This window comes from Lepidochelys kempii, chromosome 23, assembly GCF_965140265.1.
Source record: "Lepidochelys kempii isolate rLepKem1 chromosome 23, rLepKem1.hap2, whole genome shotgun sequence".
Taxonomy (NCBI): domain Eukaryota; kingdom Metazoa; phylum Chordata; order Testudines; family Cheloniidae; genus Lepidochelys; species Lepidochelys kempii.
Genome location: NC_133278.1, coordinates 6,823,218 through 6,850,711, shown reverse-complemented (window position 1 = coordinate 6,850,711; position 27,494 = coordinate 6,823,218). Strand labels below are relative to the sequence as shown.

Below are 27,494 nucleotides of genomic sequence, written 5' to 3'. Positions count from 1 at the left end.
GTGGAGCCTGCACTGCGGAGTCGCAATCACTCCTCCAGACTTGGAGCAGTTTACAAAAGGAAGAAAGGAAAACTCCCTAGATACGCAGGCAAGGACCCATTCGTACCATCTTTGCCCTCATCCTGTCCCCAAGCCCCTGCCTGTATTGTGATCTTCTCCTGTTTGCAAACTTTGCCTTTGCTTTTTCTGGCACTGAGGGTAAGACATATAAATAGTAATGAGAAGAAACAAAGAGTCTGAAAAGTTGATGCTAATGGATGGGCTCTTGCACGTGACAGCCAAAGCATGTAAAGTCACTCAGCTTTCTCCTGGACTCCCATTTCCCAAACACAACAGAGACACGGCATTACAGCATATCTGCATCCTGATGTACCTTGGCTGTTGGTTTCCTGATCCCTGAAGTTGATCTGCCCCTTTGAGCCTTTACATTCCACTCCAGGAGGTTCCTCAACATGTTCTAAGCAGCTGTTTTCTTCATCATTACCACTCATTGGTGTTAGATCAGGAGATCTGTCCGCAAGATTTTCCAGGTAGGCAGAGGACTGGGGAAAAGAACAATCCTGGCAATTAGTTTAATAGCTGCCTTTAGTCCCCAATCAGTAATGGACACATATATAAAGGAAAAGCCTGTGAGCTGGGCGGGGCTGACGGAGCAATAAGTAGCATTACAGGGTTAACATGTAAATAGGGCCCCACCATAGTCACGGCCAGAGGGTTTTAAATTGATCAATTTCACAGTTTCAGATGTTTACATCTGAAATTTCACCCTGTTGTAACCATGGGGGTCCGGACCCAAAACGGGATCGTGTGTGTGTGTGTGGGGGGGGGGGGTGTTGCAAAGTGTTGTGCAGGGGGGTCCCAAGATTGCCACCCTCACTTCTGTGCTGCCTAGGCAGCAGCCTCTGAGCTTCCTGCAGTTAGAGTAGGTTCCTGGAGGTGGAGGTGGGTAGTAGGATCTTCCCTATGCTGCTGGGAGAGCCCCAGCCAGGGGCTCCTAGCTGCTAGTCCAGGCCAGTGACAGATGAAGGCAGGGGTCCCCGGCCAATCTGGGCGGGCCCCCTGGAAAAATGGGAGCCCCAGCCCCAGAAAAAGCCCCAGGGCGGAAGCCTCAGCTCAGACTGCCCCAAGCCCTGGCTGGGGTGTGTGTGCACATGTGGAAGCCCCGAGCCTGGGCTGCCCCGAGCTCTGGCTTGGGCAGCAGGGGGCAGAAGTCCTGAGCCCGGGCTGCCCTGGCTGGAGACACTGGTGGAGGAAGCCCGAAGCAGTGGCAGAAGCTGTCGGGGGGAGAGCGCAGAAGTCCCGATCCCGGGCTGACCCAGCTGGAGCGGTGGTGGGTGCCCTAAGCCCCAGCTGCCCCAGCCGGAGTGACAGGGAGCAGAAGCTCAGAGCCTGGGCTGCCTTGGTTGGGGGGTGGAAGCCCCCAGGCTGGGCTGCCCCAAGCCCTGGCTGGAGTGCAGGGAGACCCTAAGCCCGTGCTGCTCCAGCTGCAGCTGGCAGAAGTGGAAGCCTCCAGCCCCGGGAGCCACCGGGGAAGGAAGCCCTGAGCTCGGTGCCCGGAGCCATGGCAGGAGTCGCAAGGTGTGTGTGTAGTGGGGCAGAAGGCCAGAGCCCGGGCTGTTCCAGCTGCAGCCGCCGGGAGCAAAAGCCCCCAGCCTGGCAGGAGCTGCTGGGGGAGGAAGCCCAGGCCTTGGTGCTGGGAGCTGCGGCAGGATCCACGGGGAGAGGGGGGAGGGAACGGATGCCCAGAGCCGTGCTGCAGCGCAGAAGTGAGGGTGTTCCACCCTCATTTCTATGCTGCTTCTGGAGGTGGGTCTGATTTCCTCACCAAGAGCAGCCATGCAGGGGAAGGGCAACTCGTGTCCCTCCCCAGCATGTCCAGACTAGCAACTAAGAGCCCTGGGCTCCCAGCAGCAGGGGAGATCAGATTTCACGGTCCGTGACATGTTTTTCATGCCGTGAAATTGGTCGGGCCCTACACATAAACTAGATTGTGACGGAACTACAGTATGACGGCATGAAGGGAAGGCAGTAGCTAGAATAAAACTAGGTTTTAACAAAGTATTTGATACCTCTCCTCACGAAATCCTACCGGCAATGTGAATTCAGACGGGGTCAGCTGTGTGTACTGCCCCATGCTCTGCAAACTGGCTAAAGAGCCAGCTCTGGAGGGATTGAGAACAGTGTGTTGAGTTGGGTGGGAGGGGCCTAGCAAGTGTCAGTGTTGGGCCTGGTAACATGTATTTTGGGTACATCTTCACTTCGAGATGTGGGTGTAATTTCTGGCTTGAGGAGACATACCTGCTGTGATCAAGCTAGCACGCTGAAACTAGACTGTAGCTGCGGCCGAATGAGCAGAAAGGAGCGGCTAGCTGCCTGAGTACGTGGCTAGAGTCTTGGATGGGTATGAACTTGGGTGGCGAGCCCTCCTGCCGCTTGCACCGCTGTGGCTACGTGGTATTTTTAGCGCATTAATTCAAACAGAGTTACCGAGGGTCTGCCTCCTAGAGCCAGGAATTACGGCCTCAGCTTGACGTGTAGACACACCCAGAGATTGGGGGAAGGGGTGAAATCATAGCAATTACATTTCCAAATGATACATACTGGGTGCAGCTGCAAACAGCAGTGTAAGCCAGGTTGGCAGCTAACAGGCAGCTGCTATTGCGGCTTCTCTTCCTGAGGAGTGTCGTCTCATTTTTCCTTGTGCTCCCCCCTCTCTCTGTCTGTCTCCAGCTATTGTCTCTTGTCTTATTCTTAGCTGCTCATAGAGCAGGAATCATCTTTTGGTTCGGTGTTTTGGACCATGCCTAGGGCCGTGGGGTCTGGTCGACGTCTGGGGCTCCTATGTATTACTGTAAGAATTAATAATAGATAATAATAATACAGTGACAGTGCACTGTCTGTGGGGACCATTGTGTGACATTTATGAATAGTTTCAGTCTGATTGTGCTCCTACAAGAATGACAAGCAGTAGGGTTGCTTGTGCCTGGAATTGTAAACAGCTCTGGAGAAGCCCCTGTGGCCACCCTCGGGGATGGCTTGCATGTATGAGTTCAGGTTTGGGGGAAGTCTGCCCAGCGCATCTGGTGCATCTGGTGAGGACGTGTTGTGCCAATGGGAGAGTGCGAGAAGCAGAAGCTATGTTGGTGGGAGAGGGTCTCCCACCATCACAGTGTGGTGTGGACACCCGGCTTTAAGTAGATGTAATTTACATCACTAAGCGGGGTGTTGTTTTCACACCCCTGAGTGACATAAGTTACATCGACTTAAGAGGTAGTCTCCTAATTAGAGATGGGCTGGATGCAGTACACAACATCTAACCCTTCCAATTTGGGAAAGACTATATTCTGATTGGGAGTCAGAACCAAACCTCACAACTGAGGCCATATCTGTCATGGCTTTGACTCATAACCCTTGACCTGAACAATCCTGGAAATCTGTACATATTCAAGAAAGAATCGGTATCTAGCTGTGAAATCCACAGCTTGGACCCAAAATATGTTCTAGTTCAAACAGAGCTTGATTCACGGAAATCCTATGGACTCCGTTATACAGGTGGTCAGACCTAAATTCCCTCTAAGCTGCACGACCACGCAGCAGGCTATTGAGGGCTGCACAGGTGCGCAGTGGGGAGAGGCGCCTCTGCCCCCGGCTCAGGCCCTGGCCCCAGAGCTGCCATAGCCAGGGAGAGGGCTGAGGGGAGTCCTCTCTCCCCACTGCAGCCCCAGGGCAGCCTGCACTCCAAACCCCTCATCCCCAGCCCCACCCCAGAGTCTGCACCCCCAGCCAGAGCCCTAACTCCCCCAACACACTCCAACCTTCTGCCACAGCCCAGAGCCCCCTCCCACACTCTGAACCCCTCGGCCCCACCCCCACCACACCACCTCCATATAGGTGCGCATAACAAAATTAATTCCGCACATGGATGTAAAAAATTAGAGGGAACATTGGGTCAGACTAGATGATCACAACGGTCCCTTCTGGCCTTATAATAACTGAATGTATGAATCTATGTCTAGTCCTGCCCACTGATTCTGGAACTGTTCTTTGAAGCACAAATGTGACGAGTTTATGATTGCCAGCCCCAAAGTCCCTCCCATCCTCACATCTACTGTGTTGTAAAATCAGGTCAGCCTCACCCCATGTTGGTTCTCTCATGTTTTGGAATTAGAAATTATTTTTCACTAGGTGTAAAAATATTTTTAAAACAAATCTTCTGCGTTGTATACATGGGCCAAAAGCGTCCTGGCAATTAACAAAGGCCTGTACCTCCTTATAATGTTACCTTCACACTTAGGCATTCTCAGTTTCTGCACCATATGTCTACTTTTCCTATACTCCTCAGCTAGGAGGCCTGTAATGTGCTGCACTTTGGCCTTTATATTTCCATTTGCTCTTTGCATAAAGCCACAGAGTTTGGGCCCAGAATCAGAGTTGACTCTAAATACCCGGTGTGACAAAGTGGGACTGTTCTTAATGTTTTCTCTGAATATTGTGGGCATGGTTCAGTTTCCCCTATGCAGTTCTTAAATATCTAAGTATAATTGTTGCAGAGCCCTAGAGGGCAGGTGTGTGCAGGGGTCTGAACACAGAGACTGGCCGACACCCTGTTTCCTGACAACTGGTGGCAGCGGTGGGATGTACTGCACCCCGTGGATGGTGCTTCCTGCAGTAAGTGACTGGGGAGCAGTAAAACGAAAGGGGATTGATGAGGACCAGGCGTGCTGAAGGCTCAGAGAGGAGCGGTTTCGGGGGGCGGTTAACCCCTGGGAGTGTGTGACCAGCGAGAAGGACTGTGCAGTAATGGGGTCACCCTGGGGACTGCAGTGAGCAGTCTCAGGGGCGGAGGAGCCTGCGGCTTGGCCCTGGGAGAGAGAAGGACTTTTGCAGTAACAGGGTTCCCCTAAGGATTGCAGCAAGCGGTCCCAGGGGCAGAGGAGTCTGCAGCTTGACCCTGGCAAAGAGGTGGTGACCTCGAGAAGGGATGGCACACTAGGGGTTCTCCCTGGAAACTGTGAGGAGCTGAGAGCGCACAGGCCTGTGAGTCCACAGCAACGTGGGAACAGCAAAGTGATGGCCTATCACCGTCTCCTATCACCGTTGTCAGGCAAAAAGAGAGAGTTGCGCATTGGATAGTTCACCAAAGCAGAGTTAAATGTGCAGCTGGAGGAGGATGACCGCTCTAAGGAACAGATTCCTGACCCAAATGGGGCTATAGCAGGATCTGGGAGCAGCTGGAGTGGTAGCCAGGCATCGCCAAGACTCCTGTCCCCGACCAGACGGGGGTCTTCACGATCGGATTCCCCATCGGGGGATCGGAGATGGACGGGACTGGAGCTGAGTCCGAGAGAGCAAGAGGACTGTGAGAGACAGCGAGAGCTTGAGAAAGAGCTGCAGAAGCAGCAGCAGCATGAACTGGCGGTGGGGGAGCGGAGAGGCCTAAGGGACCTCCCTGGGGTGAGTGGGGATAGACCCTGGGGGGTCAGTTCCGCAGGGAACCTCGAGACTAAATTGCTGCCCCTGGGTAAGGAGGGGGGGATATGGATGCCCACCTCACTGCCTTTGAGCAGGCTGGCGATTTGAACCAGGGGGACCCTGCAGAAAAGCCCCGGTGTCTAGCTCCCTTGCTGGGTCCCAAGGCCATAGACTCTGTCAGCCAGATGGGTGGGGAGGTGGACAGGCTCCCACTCCTGACCGCAACCTATATGTCTGTGTGGAGTTTCCTGGGGTCAGGCCCCTCGGACCTCCAGTGGGAGTGGAAGGTGATGGTCAATGGGGAGACATTTCTGGGGTGGTGAGATCCTGGGACAGAGAGAGCCATTGTCAGGCCCTGGGTGGTGCAGCCTCAGATGCTGAGGGGCTGTGTGAGCTGGGTGAGGGTCCCAGGGACAAAGCCCCTCGCCCTGCCTATGGCCCAGATCCCTGTGCAGACATAGGAGGGGTTGGGCTTGCTGGTCGTTGGGGTTCTCCAGAGTATTAGCTGTGAGACCCTGTTGCGGGGTGACTGTCTGTTTGGGATCGGATCCAGACCCTGTTCCTGTAACAGCCAAGGATTTGAATTTGAATCCAGGGAACCAACTGGCTAAGATGGAAATTGTCAGTGAAAATGCAAATAACCTGGCTGGCATGAGGGAGGAGCTGCTAGGCTCAGGATACCTGCCTGCCTGTAACCAGCCCCCTGAGGCTGGGTGGGACAGAGAGATGCTCCCTGCCCCCTTGCACACCGGAGAGGGGGCTCACACTGGCTCTGATGCAGCTCTCTGCTTTCCTCCACTGGGACAGCGAGGGCAGCGCTGAGCATGGGGGGAGACACAGGCAGGGCAGGTCGGCTGCCAACCAGGTTTCCCTGGTCCAGAGGCGCTGCTGGGAAGTGAGTCCACGGCAAGGATGGAGCGACCAGGGACAGGGCTCAGCAGAGCTGTGACCCCTGGCCCAGCCAGCGAGAGGGAAGACTGGGTAGCTGAGTCTGCAGAGCAGAACAGCTGGGTAGTTAATCTCTAGAGAATGCAGGGGATGGCAGGTCTACTCTCATCTCTAGACACTTTGGATAGGACTTGTAGTCTCAGTGAATTTAACATCTAGTTCCTTGTGGAAGCAGAGGTTGGTAAGGGAAGGACAACAAAACTTTGAGAGCACAGCTTGTAAAAGTGAACCTGAGATGGCGGGGTACTACTGGAGGTTTGTACCCCGCTGGAGCTCCCTAGCTGCCCCCATCACTAAGCTATGTAAGAAGGGGAAGCCAGACGAACTGGTCTGGACCAAGCAGTGCCAGGGGGCTCTCTGTGCATTGAAGGAGGCTCTAATCCAGGGCCTGGTAAATCTGGTAAACCCAGACTTTGCCAAGGCCTTTATAGTGTTCACCGACGCCTCAGACACAGGGCTGGGTGCGGGGCTGATACAAGCCGATGCTAAGGAATGGGAGAGATGTTGGGGCATCCATGGAAACTTCGGTGGGGTTGAACTTCCCCAGGTCACTGGCTAAAGTGACCTCGCTCAGTTCGGGCTCGAAAGGGGGAGAGATGTGACGAAGTGGGACTGTTCTTAATGTTTTCTCAGAATTTTGTGGGGGTGCCTCAGTTTCCCCTATGCAGTTCTTAAGTATCTAGGTGGTGGGATAAGGGTGTATGATCATTGCAGAGCCCTAGAGGGCAGGTGTGTGCAGGGGTCTGGACACAGAGAATGGCCAACGCCCTGTTTCCTGACACCCGGATATTCAAATTGAGCTCTAACTTTAATGATAGATGATTGCCAATCCTGAGCTCTGGATCTCGGCACCTTCAGATCCTAGATCTGCTGGATACCCACCACAAAGACCCACTCCTCAACCCCCACACTGAATGTTCCATAGAGGCGACAGCCAGCCACACACTGGCATTTCTCCTGTGTGATTGTGTCAGGGATATAGAAACAGGAGGATAATTGGTGGCTCAGAGCTGTAGGAGGAATATCACTGAACATATTGGGCTGATTGTGGGGGTGCTGCACTCTGGGGGTGAAACATGGACAGGGCAAGAGTTGCTTCGGGAGGCTGAGCTGTGGGACACACTGACAGGGCCGGCGGTACTGTGGGGGGCTCTGAGCTGTGGGACCCACTGACAGGGCTGGCGGTACTGTGGGGGGCTCTGAGCTGTGGGACCCACTGACAGAGACAGCGGTACTGTGGGGGGCTCTGAGCTGTGGGACACACTGACAGGGACAGCGGTACTGCGGGGGGCTCTGAGCTGTGGGACCCACTGACAGGGCCAGCGGTACTGTGGGGGGCTCTGAGCTGTGGGACCCACTGACAGGGCCAGCGGTACTGTGGGGGGCTCTGAGCTGTGGGACACACTGACAGGGCCGGCGGTACTGTGGGGGGCTCTGAGCTGTGGGACCCACTGACAGGGCCAGCGGTACTGCGGGGGGCTCTGAGCTGTGGGACACACTGACAGGGCCGGCGGTACTGCGGGGGGCTCTGAGCTGTGGGACCCACTGACAGGGACAGCGGTGCTGGGGGGCTCTGAGCTGTGGGACCCACTGACAGGGACAGCGGTGCTGGGGGGCTCTGAGCTGTGGGACACACTGACAGGGCCGGCGGTACTGCGGGGGGCTCTGAGCTGTGGGACCCACTGACAGGGCCGGCGGTACTGCGGGGGGCTCTGAGCTGTGGGACCCACTGACAGGGCCGGCGGTACTGCGGGGGGCTCTGAGCTGTGGGACCCACTGACAGGGCCGGCGGTACTGCGGGGGGCTCTGAGCTGTGGGACCCACTGACAGGGCCGGCGGTACTGCGGGGGGCTCTGAGCTGTGGGACCCACTGACAGGGCCGGCGGTGCTGGGGGGCTCTGAGCTGTGGGACCCACTGACAGGGCCGGCGGTGCTGGGGGGCTCTGAGCTGTGGGACACACTGACAGGGCCGGCGGTGCTGGGGGGCTCTGAGCTGTGGGACCCACTGACAGGGACGGCGGTGCTGGGGGGCTCTGAGCTGTGGGACACACTGACAGGGCCGGCGGTGCTGGGGGGCTCTGAGCTGTGGGACACACTGACAGGGCCGGCGGTGCTGGGGGCTCTGAGCTGTGGGACACACTGACAGGGCCGGCGGTGCTGGGGGGCTCTGAGCTGTGGGACCCATTGACAGGGCCAGCGGTGCTGGGGGGCTCTGAGCTGTGGGACACACTGACAGGGCCAGCGGTGCTGGGGGGCTCTGAGCTGTGGGACCCACTGACAGGGCCAGCGGTGCTGGGGGGCTCTGAGCTGTGGGACCCACTGACAGGGCCAGCGGTGCTGGGGGGCTCTGAGCTGTGGGACCCACTGACAGGGCCAGCGGTGCTGGGGGGCTCTGAGCTGTGGGACCCACTGACAGGGCCAGCGGTGCTGGGGGGCTCTGAGCTGTGGGACCCACTGACAGGGCCAGCGGTGCTGGGGGGCTCTGAGCTGTGGGACCCACTGACAGGGCCAGTGGTGCTGGGGGGCTCTGAGCTGTGGGACACACTAATAGGGCTGAACTGCAGGACACTGACAGGACTGGGCATGCAGGTTTGTTGCTCTGCTGGATTTAGCGTGTCCACTTATGCATCCCCGGGACATCCCCTTTATACTGCTTCTTCCGCCTGCATGACCCCACCACCTCTGTTCATGTGTGCAGGGCCAAGTTATTGGGAGCATGTGATGCCTTCCACAAAATGACCTTCTCTGTGTGTAATAACCACATCTGGTTTTATAAGTACTGGTCAGGGGACAGACTATTCTAAAACAAGACGGTACATCTTAAAACCAGACAAATGCGCTGCGATGCTTTGCTGATCAGATTGCTGTGACACATCCCTTCTTGTAGCCTCCACCCATGTGTTGTGTGTGAATTGCATCAGCACCCTGAAACCTTCTCTGACCAGTTTCCTGTTGTCTCAGTCTGAACTGGGAGTAGGTTCACACGCACTGTTCAACTGGGCTGAAATCGGGAAAACCAGAGATGCTAAACTAATTCTGTTGATTGACCTGTTACCAAGAAGCCCCCTTTCTCCTGCCACTCCCCCAGTTGTTAAGCACTTGTGTATTTCAAGTATTCCTCTAATCAGAGGCGAGTTTGCCGTGGCATACATTCCAGGAAAGCATTACCGGCTCATTATCAAGGTCAGACAGAAAGCAGCATCTTCAGAAAAGAAAATGCCAGAAAAACACTCAACATCAAATTTCCAAGTGCAAATAAGCAAATAACTTCCGCAAAACTGCTAACTAAGGAAGCTGAACAGAAAATGCTTCCATCGTGAGTCTCCAAAGTGCTGCTACCATCCAGCAGGTGACTGGGGTTTGGATTCTGGCACCGGAAAATAACATTTGCTCTTGTCTCTCTCTGGTATTTGCAGGCGACCATTCACAATGGTATCCAGGGTTGCTGACTGTCTAATGGCACAAACCCAAACACCGTTGCCTCGCCCCTTCCCCCAAGGCCTCGCCCTTTCTCCAAGGCCTCGCCTCCGTTCACTCCAACCCCCTTCTTCCATCACTTTCTCTCCCCAACCCTCACTCACTTTCACCAGTGTTGAGGTGCGGGAGAGGGCGCGGGCTCCGGGCTGGGACTGAGGAGTTTGGAGTGTAGAAGGTGGCTCCGGGCTGAGCCTGGGGTAGGGGGTTGGGGTGCAGGAGGGAGTGCCGGGTGTGGGCTCTGGGAGGGAGTTTGGATGCAGGCCAATGGGAACTGCTCAGTCAGCACTCGGGGTGGGGGCAGCGCACGGAGACCCCCTGCCCCCAACCCCCAGGACAGTGCTGGCTGCTTCCAGGAGCAACACTGCGCTGCCAGACTGTTAGCACCCTAAATCTCCCAGTACGGCTGCAGTAGCCTCTGGGAGAGAGGGCCTGATTTTTGCAGCCCTAAGCTATCTAGGCCTCCATATCTTTAGCTTCTTCCATCCCAGGCTCTGAAAACATTTCACAAACATGAATGAACAGAGTCTCATGATTCTCCTGTTCAGCAGGAAGATATTACAATAACTTAAGACACTTCAAGCAAACTAAAGTCATTGTGGGATAATTTAGAAACTACCTATGCTTGGTTCCTCAAGTAGATCCTTATGGGTGGCCAGAAGGTCCCCAGGAGTAGCTCTGGGATGGGAAACATCAAGGAATCTTTCCTGGCCCATTGAGCAGAGTTTTGTGTCTCTCACTCAATCCTCTCCCATTCTCCAAATAATGTATTATAAAATTAGCAGGGACTCCTTGACGGAGTAGCTGCTGTGTGCGCCTACCTTAGACTTTGGTGTCAGGTGTCTCTCTGCCTCTGAATACATCCAGTGAGCTTTGCTTCTCTTCAGTCTTTCTTCTCTGGCCACACTTACGGTTCCTTTCATGTTTCTGCTGCGCTTCTGAATTTATACATAGTCTCAAGCTGGCGTCTTTTAATTACTATTACACCTTCTTTGTTTTCCCTCTGGGGAATTGTATGACAAACACCTGACAACACTCAAAGGAAATAATTAGCTGGAGTTTAGGTAGAAATTCTGGTTGTGCAAGTGGAAGCATAGAGTGCTGAGCGCACAAAGAATTCCCCTCCTCTGAACTTGAGTCAGGAGATAGAAATGTCTCCATTAGGGGACATCCCCTTCCACACCATGTGCTTCCCACAGCAAGTCCGCACAGGCGGGGCTCCTGGGGAAGCCAGTGGGCCCTGCCCCCCAACTTCGCAGTCAGACGTGACTCTCAGCCAGCCAGTAAAACAGAAGGTTTATTAGTCAACAGGAACACAGTCCAAAACAGAGCTTGTAGGTACAGGAAACAGGACCCCTATGTCAGATCCATCTTGGGGGCAGGGAGGCCAGACCCCAGGTCTGAGCCTCCCTCTCTTTCCCCAGCCAGCTCCAAAACTGAACTCTTCAGCCCCTCCTCTCGCCTTTGTCTCTTTCCCCGGGCCAGGAGACCACCTGATCTCTTTGTTCTCCAACACCTTCAGTTGGCACCTTTGCGGAGGAGGGGCCCAGGTCGTCAGTTGCCAGGAGACAGGGTGTCGGCCATTCTCTGTGCAGACAGCATCACACTGGCCCTCTAAGGCTCTGCAACAATCACACAGCTTATCCCACCACCTACATACTTAAGAACTGCATAGGGGAAACTGAGGCACCCACACAGTATTCAGAGAAAACATTAAAAACGTTCCCACTTTGTCACAAGGGGAATTGCAGTCGAGACTACACCGCTAAATTTGGATACCTGGTTTGGCCCTCTCCTCCTCTGACTTTATGAAGAAAGCTCCTTTCCTCCCACCATTCATCATGGGCGATCTCTGTCCAGAGGGGGGATGTCTGGAATTAACTGGAGTTGTGAGACTTGGGAACAGTGGCCATTTGTCACAAACAAATTTGGGTAAGAAACAAGAAGAATGGGAATCGCTCATTTATTAGCATCGATTGGATCAGGCTGGTATTACTGAAACCGGCTGAGATGAGTCCCATGACTGGAATGTTAAAATCAATGGTTATAACGTATTTAGAAAAGATAAAATGGGCAAGGGGGGGCACTGTATATCAAAAATGGTATTACTTGTTTCCAAGTCACTGATAACTCCCAAGAAAATGACCTTGAATGCTTATGGATCCATGTCCTAACAGATAAAGCACAAGATGGGGTATTAGTTGCTGTCTTCTACAGAGCACCAAATCACACTAGGCAACAGGATGACCAGCTCCTTGCATGCCTATCAGTAATGTGTAGGGAAAAAATGTTGAGTGATCAGAGGGGACTTCAATTTGAGTGACACATGCTGGATGTCTCATGCTGCCAATACCAAAACATCTTTAGAATTTCTAAATATTATAGATGACAATTTCCTAATACAAGAAGTATTGCTTCCAGCATGGGGGATTCTGTTAGATCTTCTCTTGACAGATAAAGAGGAACTGATTATAGAGCTAAAAATTAATGGTAATTGAGTTATAAGTGATCATGACTGGATCACATTTAGAACGTGCAAACGGAATAAAGACCAGAACAGTGATATAGATACTAGGTGCTTTAAGAGGGCCAGTTTCAAAAAGCTGAAAACAGTTATGAGCCAAATCAGCTGGGAGGAACAATTTAACCAGAAAAATGTGAATGATAATTGGTAATTGTTTAAGAACACTTAACTAGAGACCCTAAAAGCCACAATTGAGGGAGAAGGCCATATTGGTTAAAATTTTGACCTGGTTTAGAGGGAAGTGAAACCAGCTATAAAAAATTAAAAATAACAAATGCAAGAATGGAGAAGTTGATAGTAAAAAAAAAATCAGAAGCTAAGAATTGTAGAAATTTGATAAGGGAAGCAAAGGGACACAAGGAGAAATCTACGGTCAGCAGAGTCCTTAAGGACCATATGAAAGAGGTTTTTTTAAAGTATATGAGGAACCAAAAGCATCCTAACAATGGTACTGATCTGTTACTAGATGGTGGACCCAAGAACCTCATAATACCGACTGACAAGGGGGTACAGAGGGATTACAGGAATCTCCTGATTCTGGTATGTACATGCTGGTTCACCAAAGAATGTCAAAACATGCCAATGGTTATAATTGCCTGCTGCATCCTGCATAATATTTGTGAGGCAAAGGGGGAGAACTTGCCACAAGGGTGGAGGTGGGGCGGCTGTCTGCTGAGTTTGAACAGACAGACATAAGGGCTATTGGACGGAGCTGAACGAGGAGGTATATGGCTTGGGGAGGCTTTGAAAGAGTACTTTGACGGCAAGCCACAGTAACATGCTGTGGCTACTGTGCTCAACCTGGTGCTGCAATTTGGGAACCTACTGGGAACAGTTTTGGTGCTTCCAGCACTTCTGTGCATATATCAATGATAGTACAGCTACCACACCCCACTCCAGGAAAGAGGCAGTGAAGGCGGGTTCTCCAGACTTGCCTAGAAAGGCTTCAGGGAAGTAGCCAGAGCACAGCAGGCTCTATTTAAAGGAGCTGCTGGGCCTGAGCAGGTCAGTTGCCGGCTGGGACCAGAAGGGTGAGGAAAGAGAGGAGTCGAGATCTTCAGCCCTGAGTAAGGGTGAAGAGGAAGGGGCTACACAGGAAGTGGCCCAGGGAATAGCAGCAGCAGCTATTACAGGAAGCAGCACTTGGCTGCTAATTGTAGGACCCTGGGTCAGGACCTGGATTAGTGGGTGGGCCCAAGTTCCCCCACCCCCTGGCCACTGGCAGGGTGGCCTAAGCCCCAGGAAAGAGATAAGGCTTGTTTAGAAGCCCAAATGAAGGGCGGGACTTAAAGAGTCTCCAGCGAGGAAGCCCTGGGGGCACGGCTCTATACCAGGGCAGACGCGAACTTAAAGCTAGCCCAGAAGGGGCTGAGGACAGAGCCCCGAGACAGGGCTAAAGATAGTAACAAGGGCACAGAGACAGGCCCTGTTGGACCTATTACCCTGGAAGGGATTCCTTCATGTGTTTAGACTGTGTGTGACTCAGCTGGAGGGCTGAGGCATCACCTGACGAGGGCAACAGCTAGCAGGGGACACCATGAGCAGAGAGTGCAGGTTGCACCGACCGACAAGAGGCACTCATGAGAGGTGTGCACCATCACATACCAGCTGTATATTTATGACACTGGTCCGTCCTATGGGCTGTGAGCGTACAAGACCATTACTTTCACTGCCAACCGTAGTAGAAAGAGAGAGAGAGCCTGGAGCACTGGGCCTGGTGCAGGATCAGAGGCCATGAAACAACTTCAGACCATGTAGGAAAGCAGATGCTTCCAAGTTCACTCTCCAGTACATGAACTTGGCAAAGTTTGTGCTTGTGTACTAAGCACTTGCTGTTTACGTAAATATATTCCAGCTAGTACAGCTATATCCCAAACTAGTACAAGATGAGATGGTTTGACAGAACAATGAATAGGGATGTTTTGTCCGAGATACCAGGAACAAGGGGAGGTAACAAACAGAGGTCATGAAATACGTAAGGTTGTGTGTGTGTTGTGTATTCCAGTTGTTTGCCTCAGCCTGTAAATGGCAGGGTACTTGGCCTTAACCCTTTGTCCAGCCGAGGGGGCAGCGAAATGTCCCGCTGCTGACTGAGCTGAGTCCACTGTAATGGTCATACTTGTAAAAAGAAAAGGAGGACTTGTGGCACCTTAGAGACTAACCAATTTATTTGAGCATGAGCTTTCGTGAGCTACAGCTCACTTCATCGGATGCATACCGTGGAAACTGCAGCAGACTTTATATACACACAGAGAATATGAAACAATACCTCCTCCCACCCCACTGTCCTGCTGGAAATGGCCCAACCTGATGATCACTTTAGATAAGCTATTACCAGCAGGACAGTGGGGTGGGAGGAGGTATTGTTTCATATTCTCTGTGTGTATATAAAGTCTGCTGCAGTTTCCATGGTATGCATCCGATGAAGTGAGCTGTAGCTCACGAAAGCTCATGCTCAAATAAATTGGTTAGTCTCTAAGGTGCCACAAGTACTCCTTTTCTTTTTGCGAATACAGACTAACACGGCTGCTACTCTGAAACCTGTCATACTTGTGTTACTGTATCTGTAACCACGGAGCCAGGGCACTAGGACCATGCTCTGTTTACAATCAACTTGGTCGAGCACCCTTGCCACTGAACTGTGCCTGTGGTCTTTCTTTATGAGTAACATCAAGGTCTGCTGAATTAACATGCTGTACTATCTACTAATAACATCGAAGCTTGAGGGACAGAAGCACTGAGCAGCCTGAACAGCGTTGGGCTGGGTAAGACTATTGAGGTCGGCTGAATCAGCTCTCTGCGCAGAGCTGGACAGCCCGTGGAAAGGACATACACACATGCAAGCTAACTGACAACACCAGCAGGCACTGTACACCATGTGTTGTAAACTAATAAAGATGAATCTCATTCAGAAATAAAAGGGTTTTATTCAGTTATGAAAACAGCACCTGACAAACAGTCCAAAGAACATACTAGTAAATACATTTTAACTTAATTTTTTTTGGCACCTGTGATGGGGTGGGGAGATCCCATCCAGTACGGGATGAGTTCACCCCGTCCTTCGACCTGCCCTCTGTCTCTAGGCAGTGAGACCTAAGGGGTAAAGTCAATAGAGTTGCCCTGATCTGCAAGACTGTAAGGCCCAATGGCTGGAGTCTATGTAATCACCCTGATCCATAGGGTGTTAGGGTCTCGTGACCTACGTCAATGCCCTTCTCTGTAGGGCAGCAAGGGCTAGCAGAGATATCCTGGGTCTTCAGGGCAGTAAGGCCTGGCTGGCGGCCAGAGTCCATAGAGATTCCCCAGGTCCTCAGGGCAGTAAGGCCTGGTGACCCATTGGGGTATGTGGACCACAATCAGGGGGGAGGTGTGGCAGCCAGAGTAGGGGAACCTGGGCCCTGCCTGCTCCACCAGGTCCCAGCCCAGGGCCCTGTCAGTGGGGAGGGTGCCTGCCACTGAGTCAGCAGGGATCCGTCTGCAATACGCTGACTAGCATTGGGACAATGGCTATTCCCCCGGCTGCTTCCCACTGTGATATCTGTGGTAGTGGTCTGTGCAACTTCGGGGTCTCTGGGTTCCTCAGCCAGCGCAACTCCCTGTAACTCAGACCTCCCTGGGGCGTCCACAGGCAGCTGAGCATCTGCTTGGGTCTCAGTGCCTCTGGCTTCCTCGGTCCGGGGTTCCAACTCCCAGGTGGGAGCCTACAAGGAACATCCTTCCTCTCCAGTGGTTAGCCCAGACTGAGCTGGGCTGCTCACTCTTATACTGGTGGTACATCTGGAGCATGCCCAACAGGGACATGAGGGCATGACTTCTTCCACCCACAGCGAGGAGTTAACTCTTCCCCATCCAGTGCAGGGTGAGTTCACCCTGTCACAGCACCTTAATAAATAAACAAGGGAAAGGAACAGTGTAGGTACACATCCATCAACCATGGCTCTCGCAGGTCAGAGTATGTGCAGCTGCGGTTGTCCATGCTTTCTCCCACGGTGGAGTGGTAGGCGGAGGCATACTGACCCTGAGACCATGTAGAATGCTGAGTGTGTAGGGAAGGGCTAAGCTGCCATTCTCTACCAAGTGTGATGGAAGTCGGGCCCACAATTTTTGAACCTGGAGGTCCACAAGGGTCTGCTGCATTGCATTTGCTGTCGGAGAAGCCCCATTATGTCCTGGTGCATCTCCTTCTCCTGGGCCCCTCTCCTCTCTGCTCTTTCCTTCTCCAGACTTTCTGCAATGTTCACCCTCCAGGCCCTCTGTTCAAGGGCTGATGCAGCTCCCTCTTGCAGGATCTCAAAGAACATGTCCTCCTAAGTCCCCTTTTTTCTCCTCCTTATCCAGGTGAGTCATTCTGCTGATGTGGAGGAGGAACCCCTCAATGCCACAACTGCAGATAAATCACACAGATTTATGTTCAGCATAGTATGAACAGAAAGCAAAACTTAAGATTCATAAATCCCCCCTTCTCTTGCTCCCCTAAAGTGTTAAATAAGACATGCTTATTGGTATTGCTGCTTTGGAGTGCTTGATCATGACACTACTCACAGCTCTAGACATGGTGAGTATGACCTGCCACCAGTGGTGAAAAAATGGTGAGGGAATTGCAGGGATGCACACAATGGAGTATAGGACATTGGCACCATTTTCCACAGGTGGGAATGGAGGTGGGAGCTGTCACCTCCCTCCTGAGGGTAACACAGGCAGAGAAAGCATAGCTGCTGCTGGTGTACCAAGGCCACCCGGCCCTGTGTGCTGCTAGCCTGTGACGGTGACTGCTGAAGTTATCGCTGACTGTAGTGGGAAAAACAACGAGGAGTCCTTGTGGCACTTTAGAGACTAACAAATTTATTTGGGCATAAGCTTTCATAGAACCCACTTCATCAGATGCATGGAGTGGAAAATACAGGAGCAGGTATAAATACATGAAAGGATGGGAATTGCCTTACCAAGTGTGAGGTCAGTCTAACGAGACAATTAAATTAACAGCAGGATACCAAGGGAAGAAAAATAACTTATGAAGTGGTGATGAGAGTGGCTCATTTCAGACAGTTGACAAGAAGGTGTGAGTAACAGTAGGGGGAAATTAGTATTGGGGAAATTAGGTTTAGGTTTTGTAATCACCCAACCACTCCCAGGCTTTATTCCGGCCTAATCTGACGGTGTCCAGTTTGCAAATTAATTCCAGTTCTGCAGTTTCATGTTGGAATCTGTTTTTGAAGGTTTCTTTTTGAAGAATCACCACTTTTAGGTCTGTTACTGAGTGACCAGAGAGACTGAAGTGTTCTCCTACTGGTTTTTGAATGTTGATTCCTGATGTCAGATTTGTGTCCATTTATTTTTTTGTCTCGAGACTGTCTGGTTTGGCCAATGTACATGGCAGAGGGGCATTGCTGGCACATGATGGCATATATCACATTGGTAGATGTGCAGGTGAACAAGGCCCTCATGGGGTGGCTGATGTGATTAGGTCCTATGATGGTGTCCCTTGAATAGATATGCAGACAGAGTTGGCACTGGGGTTTGTTGCAGGGTTCCTGGGTTGGTGTTTTTGTTGTGTGGTGTGTGATTGCTGGTGAGTATTTTCTTCAGGTTGGGGGGTTGTCTGTAAGCAAGGACTGGCCTGTCTCCCAAGGTCTGTGAGAGTGAGGGATCATCCTTCAGGATAGGTTGTAGATCCTTGATGATGCGCTGGAGAGGTTTTAGTTGAGGGCTCAAGGTGACGGCTAGTGGCGTTCTGTTACTTTCTTTCTGGGGCCTGTCTTGTAGTAGGTGACTTCTGGGTACCCTTCTGGCTCTGTCAATCTGTTTCTTCACTTCAGCAGGTGGGTACTGTAGTTTTAAGAACGCTTGATAGAGATCCTGTAGGTGTTTGTCTCTGTATGAGGGATTGGAGCAAATGAGGTTGTATCTTAGAGCTTGGCTGTAGACAATTGATCGTGTGATGTGGTCTGGATGAAAGCTGGAGGCATGTAGGTAAGTATAGCAGTCAGTAAGTTTCTGGTATAGGGTGGTGTTTATGTGACCATCGCTTATTAGCACTGTAGTGTCTAGGAAGTGGACCTCTTGTGTGGACTGGTCCAGGCTGAGGTTGTTGGTGGGATGGAAACTGTGGAAATCTTGGTGGAATTCCTCAAGGACCTCCTTCCCATGGGTCCAGATGATGATGTCATCAATGCAGCGCAAGTGGAGTAGGGGCATAGGGGGATGAGAGCTGAGTTGTTCTAAGTCAGCCATAAAAAATTTGGCATACTGTGGGGCCATGCAGGTACCCATAGCAGGCCGCTGGCTTGAAGGTATACATTGTCCCCAAATCTGAAATAGTTGTGGGTGAGGACAGACAGACTCCAGTGTGAAACTGCAGAACTGGAAGTAATTTGCAAACTGGACACCATCAGATTAGGCCGGAATAAAGACTGGGAGTGGTTGGGTGATTACAAAACCTAAACCTAATTTCCCCAATACTAATTTCCCCCTACTGTTACTCACACCTTCTTGTCAACTGTCTGAAATGGGCCACTCTCATTACCACTTCAAAAATTATTTTTCCTCCCTTGGTATCCTGCTGTTAATTTAATTGTCTCGTTAGACTGACCTCACACTTGGTAAGGCAACTCCCATCCTTTCATGTATTTATATCTGCTCCTGTACTTTCCACTCCATGCATCTGATGAAGTAGGTTCTAGTCCATGAAAGCTTATGCCCAAATAAATTTGTTAGTCTCTAAGGTGCCACAAGGACTCCTCGTTGTTTTTGCTGATACAGACTAACACGGCTACCACTCTGAAACCTGTAGTAGGAAAGTGTTCTACTGCGGAGGAAGAAATAGGCTGCCATCCCTAGAAACATTCGGGAGAATATTGCAGGTACCTGCATAGAAGTTTCATTGAGATCTTTCAGGAGGATTCAAGGGACATCCCTGTATCCATAAACAAACTGCTCTGCATTCCTCCGCCCGCCTACACCTAACTCTAGAGGGGAATGAAAAGCAGATAAGAACTTTACTTTTCTTTGTTGTACCACTACTTCTTCTAGTGTGAGTTAATTAATGAAAATTGGCTGTCAGTGTCCTGCGAAGCTGGGGGTACCATCCCTGTAATAAGAAATTTATTTACACACTTACCCAAGGTTCCTTCCCCTGGTTCAGTCTCACTTGTATTTGATGGGCTGGACTGCAGTGCCGTCAAAAACAGGTCCTGGCTCGCTGCACAGCAGGATCCCCTCAATCGCCTGTGCCCCATACCCTTCTTCATCCACCTTCTCCTCCTTGCTGTTCACAGCAGGGGCCTGTGCCTCAGGCTTCTTGGAGGTAGCCACGGTGCTGTGTGTGCAGGGGTGTTGGGGTCTCGCCCACCACCATGCAGCTCTTGTAAAAGTGGCTGGTCCCTGTCCTTCCCCTTTTCCTGCATCTCCCAAGCAATCTGCTCATAGACGTTGACGTTTCTACAGTTGGTTCAGAGATGGACCAGCACCGCCTCTTCTCCCCACAGGCCAGGAGATCCAATATCTCCTGTCTACTCCAGGCAGGAGACCCCCTGCAGCATGTAGCTGGCATGGGCAGCTGGGCAGTTGTACACAGTGGAGAGCTGCTAGGCGCTTGCCAAGCTGGACAATCAGAAAAAGACATTTCAAAAATTTGCAGGGGTTTTAAAGGGGTGGGGGTGCTTTCCAGTTTACGTTACCCCTGCGCAGTGGAGGTCACGATTGTGACCAGAGCAGTCAGTGTCAGGCATTGTGGAACAGTGGATGGAGGACTGTTAGGGTCAACACAGATAACACATTGTCCACACTTATGCTGCGTCAACGTCTGCACATCAGCCATGTCTCAACGCCACTTGGGGAGGTGGTATTACTGTGTCAGTTTAATGGGACACTTACATTGGTGGGAGACAACTTAAAGTGTTGACAGGCGTACAATTAGGTTGATGCAAGGTGGCTTACGTTGACCTAACTTTGTAGTGTAGACCAGGCTTCAGACAAGAAATGTAAATTAAGTATTGTATGTTTCATGGTAAGCCCCCTATCACCAGTCTGGATTGAATGCAATTGAAGGATTGTATGAATTTTTAAGAAGAAACTAAATGGGAAGAAAAAAGCAGCTGTGGGGTGAGTGTGTGGAGACTGACACCCTAGCTGGAGGTGGTTTATGAAAGGGTTTACAGGAAGGATAAGCAGTGAGTGTGTGTGTGTGTTGGGGAAAGACGGAGATGATGACAGACACATCTGTAGGTATATATCTTATGTTCTTATACATTTCTTATGTTCTTATGAATCTTATGTTCCTATAAATTCATAGAGGATAGGTCCATCAATGGCTATTAGCCAGGATGGGTAGGAATGATGTCCCTAGCCTCTGTTTGCCAGAAGCTGGGAATGGGTGACATGGGATGGGTCACTTGTTGATCACCTGTTCTGTTCATTCCCTCTGGGGCACCTCGCATTGGCCACTGTCAGAAGACAGGATACTGGGCTAGATGGACCTTTGGTCTGACCCAGTAGGGCCGTTCTTATGTTATTATCTACAGCTTACAGGAAGGGTAACAGCGGGGTGGATGGGGAGACGGAGACAGTTATGGTGATGGACACCCTATCTGTAGGTATACATCAAAGATTTACTGGAAAGAAAGAAAACACCCTCGCACCTTCATTGGGGGAATAACAGGACAGTGCTTTTGCTTCATGGAAAAGGGGTCTTAGCCAGGCTTGGCTGAAAACTCCGAAGAGAACTTCGGGTGAGATACATGTTTTTGGACAAAAGAGTAATGTATTAGTTAAATATAGTCTCTAGAAAGCATGTTATGATTTTGTTTTACGTATCACCATTTGTTTCCAATATTCGTACTCAGTGTCACTTACATCTCTGTTCTTTGATAATAAACTTACCCTTGTTTTCACTATAAATGTGTCGAAGTGCTGGTCCTCAGCTGACTCTGGTGTTGTGTGGCAAATCGCCGGCACTACTACGATGGGTCTCGCTCTTTCTCTTCTTGCGGGGGGGGGGGGTGTTCAGGGCACCATTTCTTACCCCTCACCTGGGGTATTGGAGGAGGGGAGTGGAGAGGGTGGGAACCGGACCCGCCCCCTACTCTGGGTCCCAGCCCAGGGGCCCTAGGGATAGCGGTAAACAGCTTGAATTAGCAGTTCCTTCCCCTGGGCTACTTCCTTCTCCTGTCCTTCAGCTTGTGGGGCTTCCTGCCCTCCCTCTGCACAAACCAGGTGTCCCTTTACCGAGGGTCTTGGTCTTCTTAGCCCACCGCAGCACTTCTCCAAACTGTCCTCTGCTTCCCTCCAAACTGCTCTCTGCTCCACCGCCAACCCACTCTGCTTCAACTCCTCCAAACTGCCCTCTGCTCCACCGCCAACCCACTCTGCTTCAACTCCTCCAAACTGCCCTCTGCTCCACCGCCAATCCACTCTGCTTCAACTCCTCCAAACTGCTCTCTGCTCCACCGCCAACCCACTCTGCTTCAACTCCTCCAAACTGCCCTCTGCTCCACCGCCAACCCACTCTGCTTCAACTCCTCCAAACTGCCCTCTGCTCCACCGCCAATCCACTCTGCTTCAACTCCTCCAAACTGCTCTCTACTCCACCGCCAACCCACTCTGCTTCAACTCCTCCAAACTGCCCTCTGCTCCACCGCCAATCCACTCTGCTTCAACTCCTCCAAACTGCTCTCTGCTCCACCGCCAACCCACTCTGCTTCAACTCCTCCAAACTGCCCTCTGCTCCACCGCCAACCCACTCTGCTTCAACTCCTCCAAACTGCCCTCTGCTCCACCGCCAATCCACTCTGCTTCAACTCCTCCAAACTGCTCTCTACTCCACCGCCAACCCACTCTGCTTCAACTCCTCCAAACTGCCCTCTACTCCACCGCCAACCCACTCTGCTTCAACTCCTCCAAACTGCCCTCTGCTCCAACGCCAATCCACTCTGCTTCAATTCCTCCAAACTGCTCTCTGCTGCACCGCCAACCCACTCTGCTTCAACTCCTCCAAACTGCCCTCTGCTCCACCGCCAATCCACTCTGCTTCAACTCCTCCAAACTGCCCTCTGCTCCACCGACAATCCACTCTGCTTCAACTCCTCCAAACTGCCCTCTGCTCCACCGCCAACCCACTCTGCTTCAACTCCTCCAAACTGCTCTTTGCTCCACCGCCAATCCACTCTGCTTCAACTCCTCCAAACTGCTCTCTTCTCCACCGCCAACCCACTCTGCTTCAACTACTCCAAACTGCTCTCTGCTGCACCGCCAACCCACTCTGCTTCAACTCCTCCAAACTGCTCTCTGCTCCAACGCCAATCCACTCTGCTTCAACTCCTCCAAACTGCCCTCTGCTCCACTGCCAATCCACTCTGCTTCAACTCCTCCAAACTACCCTCTGCTCCACCGCCAACCCACTCTGCTTCAACTCCTCCAAACTGCCCTCTGCTCCACCGCCAATCCACTCTGTTTCAACTCCTCCATTCTGCTCTCTGCTCCACCGCCAATCCACTCTGCTTCAACTCCTCCAAACTGCCCTCTGCTCCACCGCCAATCCACTCTGGTTCAACTCCTCCAAACTGCCCTCTGCTCCACCGCCAATCCACTCTGCTTCAACTCCTCCAAACTGCTCTCCGCTCCACCGCCAATCCACTCTGCTTCAACTCCTCCAGACTGCTCTCTGCTCCACCGCCAATCCACTCTGCTTCAAATCCTCCATTCTGCTCTCTGCTCCACCGCCAATCCACTCTGCTTCAACGCCTCCAAACTGCCCTCTGCTCCACCGCCAATCCACTCTGGTTCAACTCCTCCAAACTGCCCTCTGCTCCAACGCCAATCCACTCTGCTTCAACTCCTCCAAACTGCTCTCTGCTCCACCGCCAACCCACTCTGCTTCAACTCCTCCAAACTGCCCTCTGCTCCACCGCCAATCCACTCTGCTTCAACTCCTCCAAACTGCCCTCTACTCCACCGCCAATCCACTCTGCTTCAACTCCTCCAAACTGCCCTCTACTCCACCGCCAATCCACTCTGGTTCAACTCCTCCAAACTGCTCTCTGCTCCACCGCCAATCCACTCTGCTTCAACTCCTCCAGACTGCTCTCTGCTCCAACGCCAATCCACTCTGCTTCAACTCCTCCAAACTGCCCTCTGCACCAACGCCAATCCACTCTGCTTCAACTCCTCCAAACTGCCCTCTGCTCCACTGCCAATCCACTCTGCTTCAACTCCTCCAAACTGCCCTCTGCTCCACCGCCAATCCACTCTGCTTCAACTCCTCCAAACTGCCCTCTGCTCCAACGCCAATCCACTCTGCTTCAACTCCTCCAAACTGCTCTCTTCTCCACCGCCAATCCACTCTGCTTCAACTCCTCCAAACTGCCCTCTGCACCAACGCCAATCCACTCTGCTTCAACTCCTCCAAACTGCTCTCTGCTCCACCGCCAACCCACTCTGCTTCAACTCCTCCAAACTGCCCTCTGCACCAACGCCAATCCACTCTGCTTCAACTCCTCCAAACTGCTCTCTGCTCCACCGCCAACCCACTCTGCTTCAACTCCTCCAAACTGCTCTCTGCTGCACCGCCAACCCACTCTGCTTCAACTCCTCCAAACTGCTCTCTGCTGCACCGCCAATCCACTCTGCTTCAACTCCTCCAAACTGCCCTCTGCTCCACTGCCAATCCACTCTGCTTCAACTCCTCCAAACTGCCCTCTGCTCCACCGCCAATCCACTCTGCTTCAACTCCTCCAAACTGCCCTCTGCTCCACCGCCAATCCACTCTGCTTCAACTCCTCCAAACTGCTCTCTTCTCCACCGCCAATCCACTCTGCTTCAACTCCTCCAAACTGCCCTCTGCACCAACGCCAATCCACTCTGCTTCAACTCCTCCAAACTGCTCTCTGCTCCACCGCCAACCCACTCTGCTTAAACTCCTCCAAACTGCCCTCTGCTCCACCGCCAATCCACTCTGCTTCAACTCCTCCAAACTGCTCTCTGCTCCACCGCCAACCCACTCTGCTTCAACTCCTCCAAACTGCTCTCTGCTCCACCGCCAATCCACTCTGCTTCAACTCCTCCAAACTGCCCTCTGCTCCAACGCCAACCCACTCTGCTTCAACTCCTCCAAACTGCCCTCTGCTCCAACGCCAATCCACTCTGCTTCAACTCCTCCAAACTGCCCTCTGCTCCAACGCCAACCCACTCTGCTTCAACTCCTCCACACTGCTCTCTGCTCCACCGCCAATCCACTCTACTTCAACTCCTCCAAACTGCTCTCTGCTCCAACGCCAATCCACTCTGCTTCAACTCCTCCAAACTGCCCTCTGCTCCACCGCCAATCCACTCTGCTTCAACTCCTCAAAACTGCCCTCTGCTCCAACGCCAATCCACTCTGCTTCAACTCCTCCAAACTGCTCTCTGCTCCACCGCCAATCCACTCTGCTTCAACTCCTCCAAACTGCCCTCTGCTCCACCGACAATCCACTCTGCTTCAACTCCTCCAAACTGCCCTCTGCTCCAACGCCAATCCACTCTGCTTCAACTCCTCCAAACTGCCCTCTGCTCCACTGCCAATCCACTCTGCTTCAACTCCTCCAAACTGCTCTTTGCTCCACCGCCAATCCACTCTGCTTCAACTCCTCCAAACTGCTCTCTGCTCCAACGCCAACCCACTCTGCTTCAACTCCTCCAAACTGCCCTCTGCTCCACCGCCAACCCACTCTGCTTCTACTCCTCAAAACTGCCCTCTGCTCCACCGCCAATCCACTCTGCTTCAACTCCTCCAAACTGCTCTCTGCTCCAAAGCCAATCCACTCTGCTTCAACTCCTCCAAACTGCCCTCTGCTCCACCGACAATCCACTCTGCTTCAACTCCTCCAAACTGCCCCCTGCTCCACCGCCAATCCACTCTGCTTCAACTCCTCCAAACTGCCCCCTGCTCCACCGCCAATCCACTCTGCTTCAACTCCTCCAAACTGCTCTCTGCTGCACCGCCAACCCACTCTGCTTCAACTCCTCCAAACTGCCCTCTGCTCCAACACCAATCCACTCTGCTTCAACTCCTCCAAACGGCTCTCTTCTCCACCGCCAACCCACTCTGCTTCAACTCCTCCAAACTGCTCTCTGCTCCACCGCCAATCCACTGTGCTTCAACTCCTCCAAACTGCCCTCTACTCCACCGAGAATCCACTCTGCTTCAACTCCTCCAAACTGCCCTCTGCTCCAACGCCAATCCACTCTGCTTCAATTCCTCCAAACTGCTCTCTGCTGCACCGCCAACCCACTCTGCTTCAACTCCTCCAAATTGCCCTCTGCTCCACCGCCAATCCACTCTGCTTCAACTCCTCCAAACTGCTCTCTGCTGCACCGCCAACCCACTCTGCTTCAACTCCTCCAAACTGCCCTCTGCTCCAACACCAATCCACTCTGCTTCAACTCCTCCAAACGGCTCTCTTCTCCACCGCCAACCCACTCTGCTTCAACTCCTCCAAACTGCTCTCTGCTCCACCGCCAATCCACTGTGCTTCAACTCCTCCAAACTGCCCTCTACTCCACCGACAATCCACTCTGCTTCAACTCCTCCAAACTGCCCTCTGCTCCAACGCCAATCCACTCTGCTTCAATTCCTCCAAACTGCTCTCTGCTGCACCGCCAACCCACTCTGCTTCAACTCCTCCAAACTGCCCTCTGCTCCACTGCCAATCCACTCTGTTTCAACTCCTCCAAACTGCTCTCTGCTCCAACGCCAATCCACTCTGCTTCAACTCCTCCAAACTGCTCTCTGCTCCAACGCCAATCCACTGTGCTTCAAGTCCTCCAAACTGCCCTCTACTCCACCGACAATCCACTCTGCTTCAACTCCTCCAAACTGCCCTCTGCTCCAACGCTAATCCACTCTGCTTCAATTCCTCCAAACTGCTCTCTGCTCCACCGCCAATCCACTCCGCTTCAACTCCTCCAAACTGCCCTCTGCTCCACCGCCAAACCACTCTGGTTCAACTCCTCCAAACTGCCCTCTGCTCCACCGCCAATCCACTCTGCTTCAACTCCTCCAAACTGCCCTCTGCTCCACCGCCAAACCAGTCTGCTTCAACTCCTCCAAACTGCTCTCTGCTCCACCGCCAACCCACTCTGCTTCAACTCCTCCAAACTGCCCTCTGCTCCAACACCAATCCACTCTGCTTCAACTCCTCCAAACTGCCCTCTGCTCCACCGCCAATCCACTCTGCTTCAAGTCCTCCAAACTGCTCTCTGCTCCACCGCCAATCCACTCTTCTCCAACACCAATCCACTCTGCTTCAACTCCTCCAAACTGCCCTCTGCTCCAATGCCAATCCACTCTGCTTCAACTCCTCCAAACTGCTCTCTGCTCCAACGCCAACCCACTCTGCTTCAACTCCCAGACGATGCTATGGAGGGCTGGACCTTAGTCCAGGGGAAGCGAGGCAAGCGGAAGGCTCGAGCTCTGCTGCACCCATCCGATGCGGAGGCCCGCCGGAAGACCAGGAAGGGAGGCACTGATACTGAGCCTTCCGCTATGCCCACGAGTAAGATCCATCCGCCCGTGTCAGGACGGGAAGACAAAACAGCACTGGAAGGTAGAATCTCCCCTCCACGGGAGACCCTCCCCTCTGAGACCCCTGAGGAAGCCCCTTCTGCCCGAATATCACCTGAACCCCCCACGAACCCCGAAGCAACCGTCATAGCGGGCGCCAGAGGGGAGACCCCCCGGGGTGGCAGAAGATGACCTCTCCTCCATGTATGAGGAGATCGAGGCCCTAGGTTTGACCCTGGTCACCCAGGGAGAGAATGACCTACTGCTGGCTGGCCTCGATCTGGGCTACCTCACCCCAGTCCCCCTTTCCCCATGCTCCCTCCCCTTAACCGCCTTCCTGCGCGGGGACCCTACAGAAGGTGGTCCACCACCTGATGCCATGGCTGCCAAATCCACCACAGAGCCTGCGCCTAGCATCACTGGGAGCTCCCTCCCCACCCCCTTAACCATTGAATCTGTTCGGGAGGCACCACCTCTCAGCTGCTTGCCTCCTGAAGCCCAGGGCCTCGCCTCTGCCCCCGCCCCCACCCGCACCCCCATCCC

General features: G+C 52.7%; 1 protein-coding gene across 1 annotated transcript in view; it reads right to left on the bottom strand.

Moving 5' to 3' along the window:
- The window catches only part of NKPD1 (NTPase KAP family P-loop domain containing 1), a 95,786-nt gene that overhangs the window by 21,087 nt on the left and 47,205 nt on the right, over positions 1-27,494 (bottom strand). Inside the window, exon 2 of the mRNA XM_073322402.1 lies at positions 374-542. Coding sequence (XP_073178503.1) covers positions 374-542 — 169 coding nt within the window. The remainder of the gene's footprint in view (positions 1-373; positions 543-27,494) is intronic.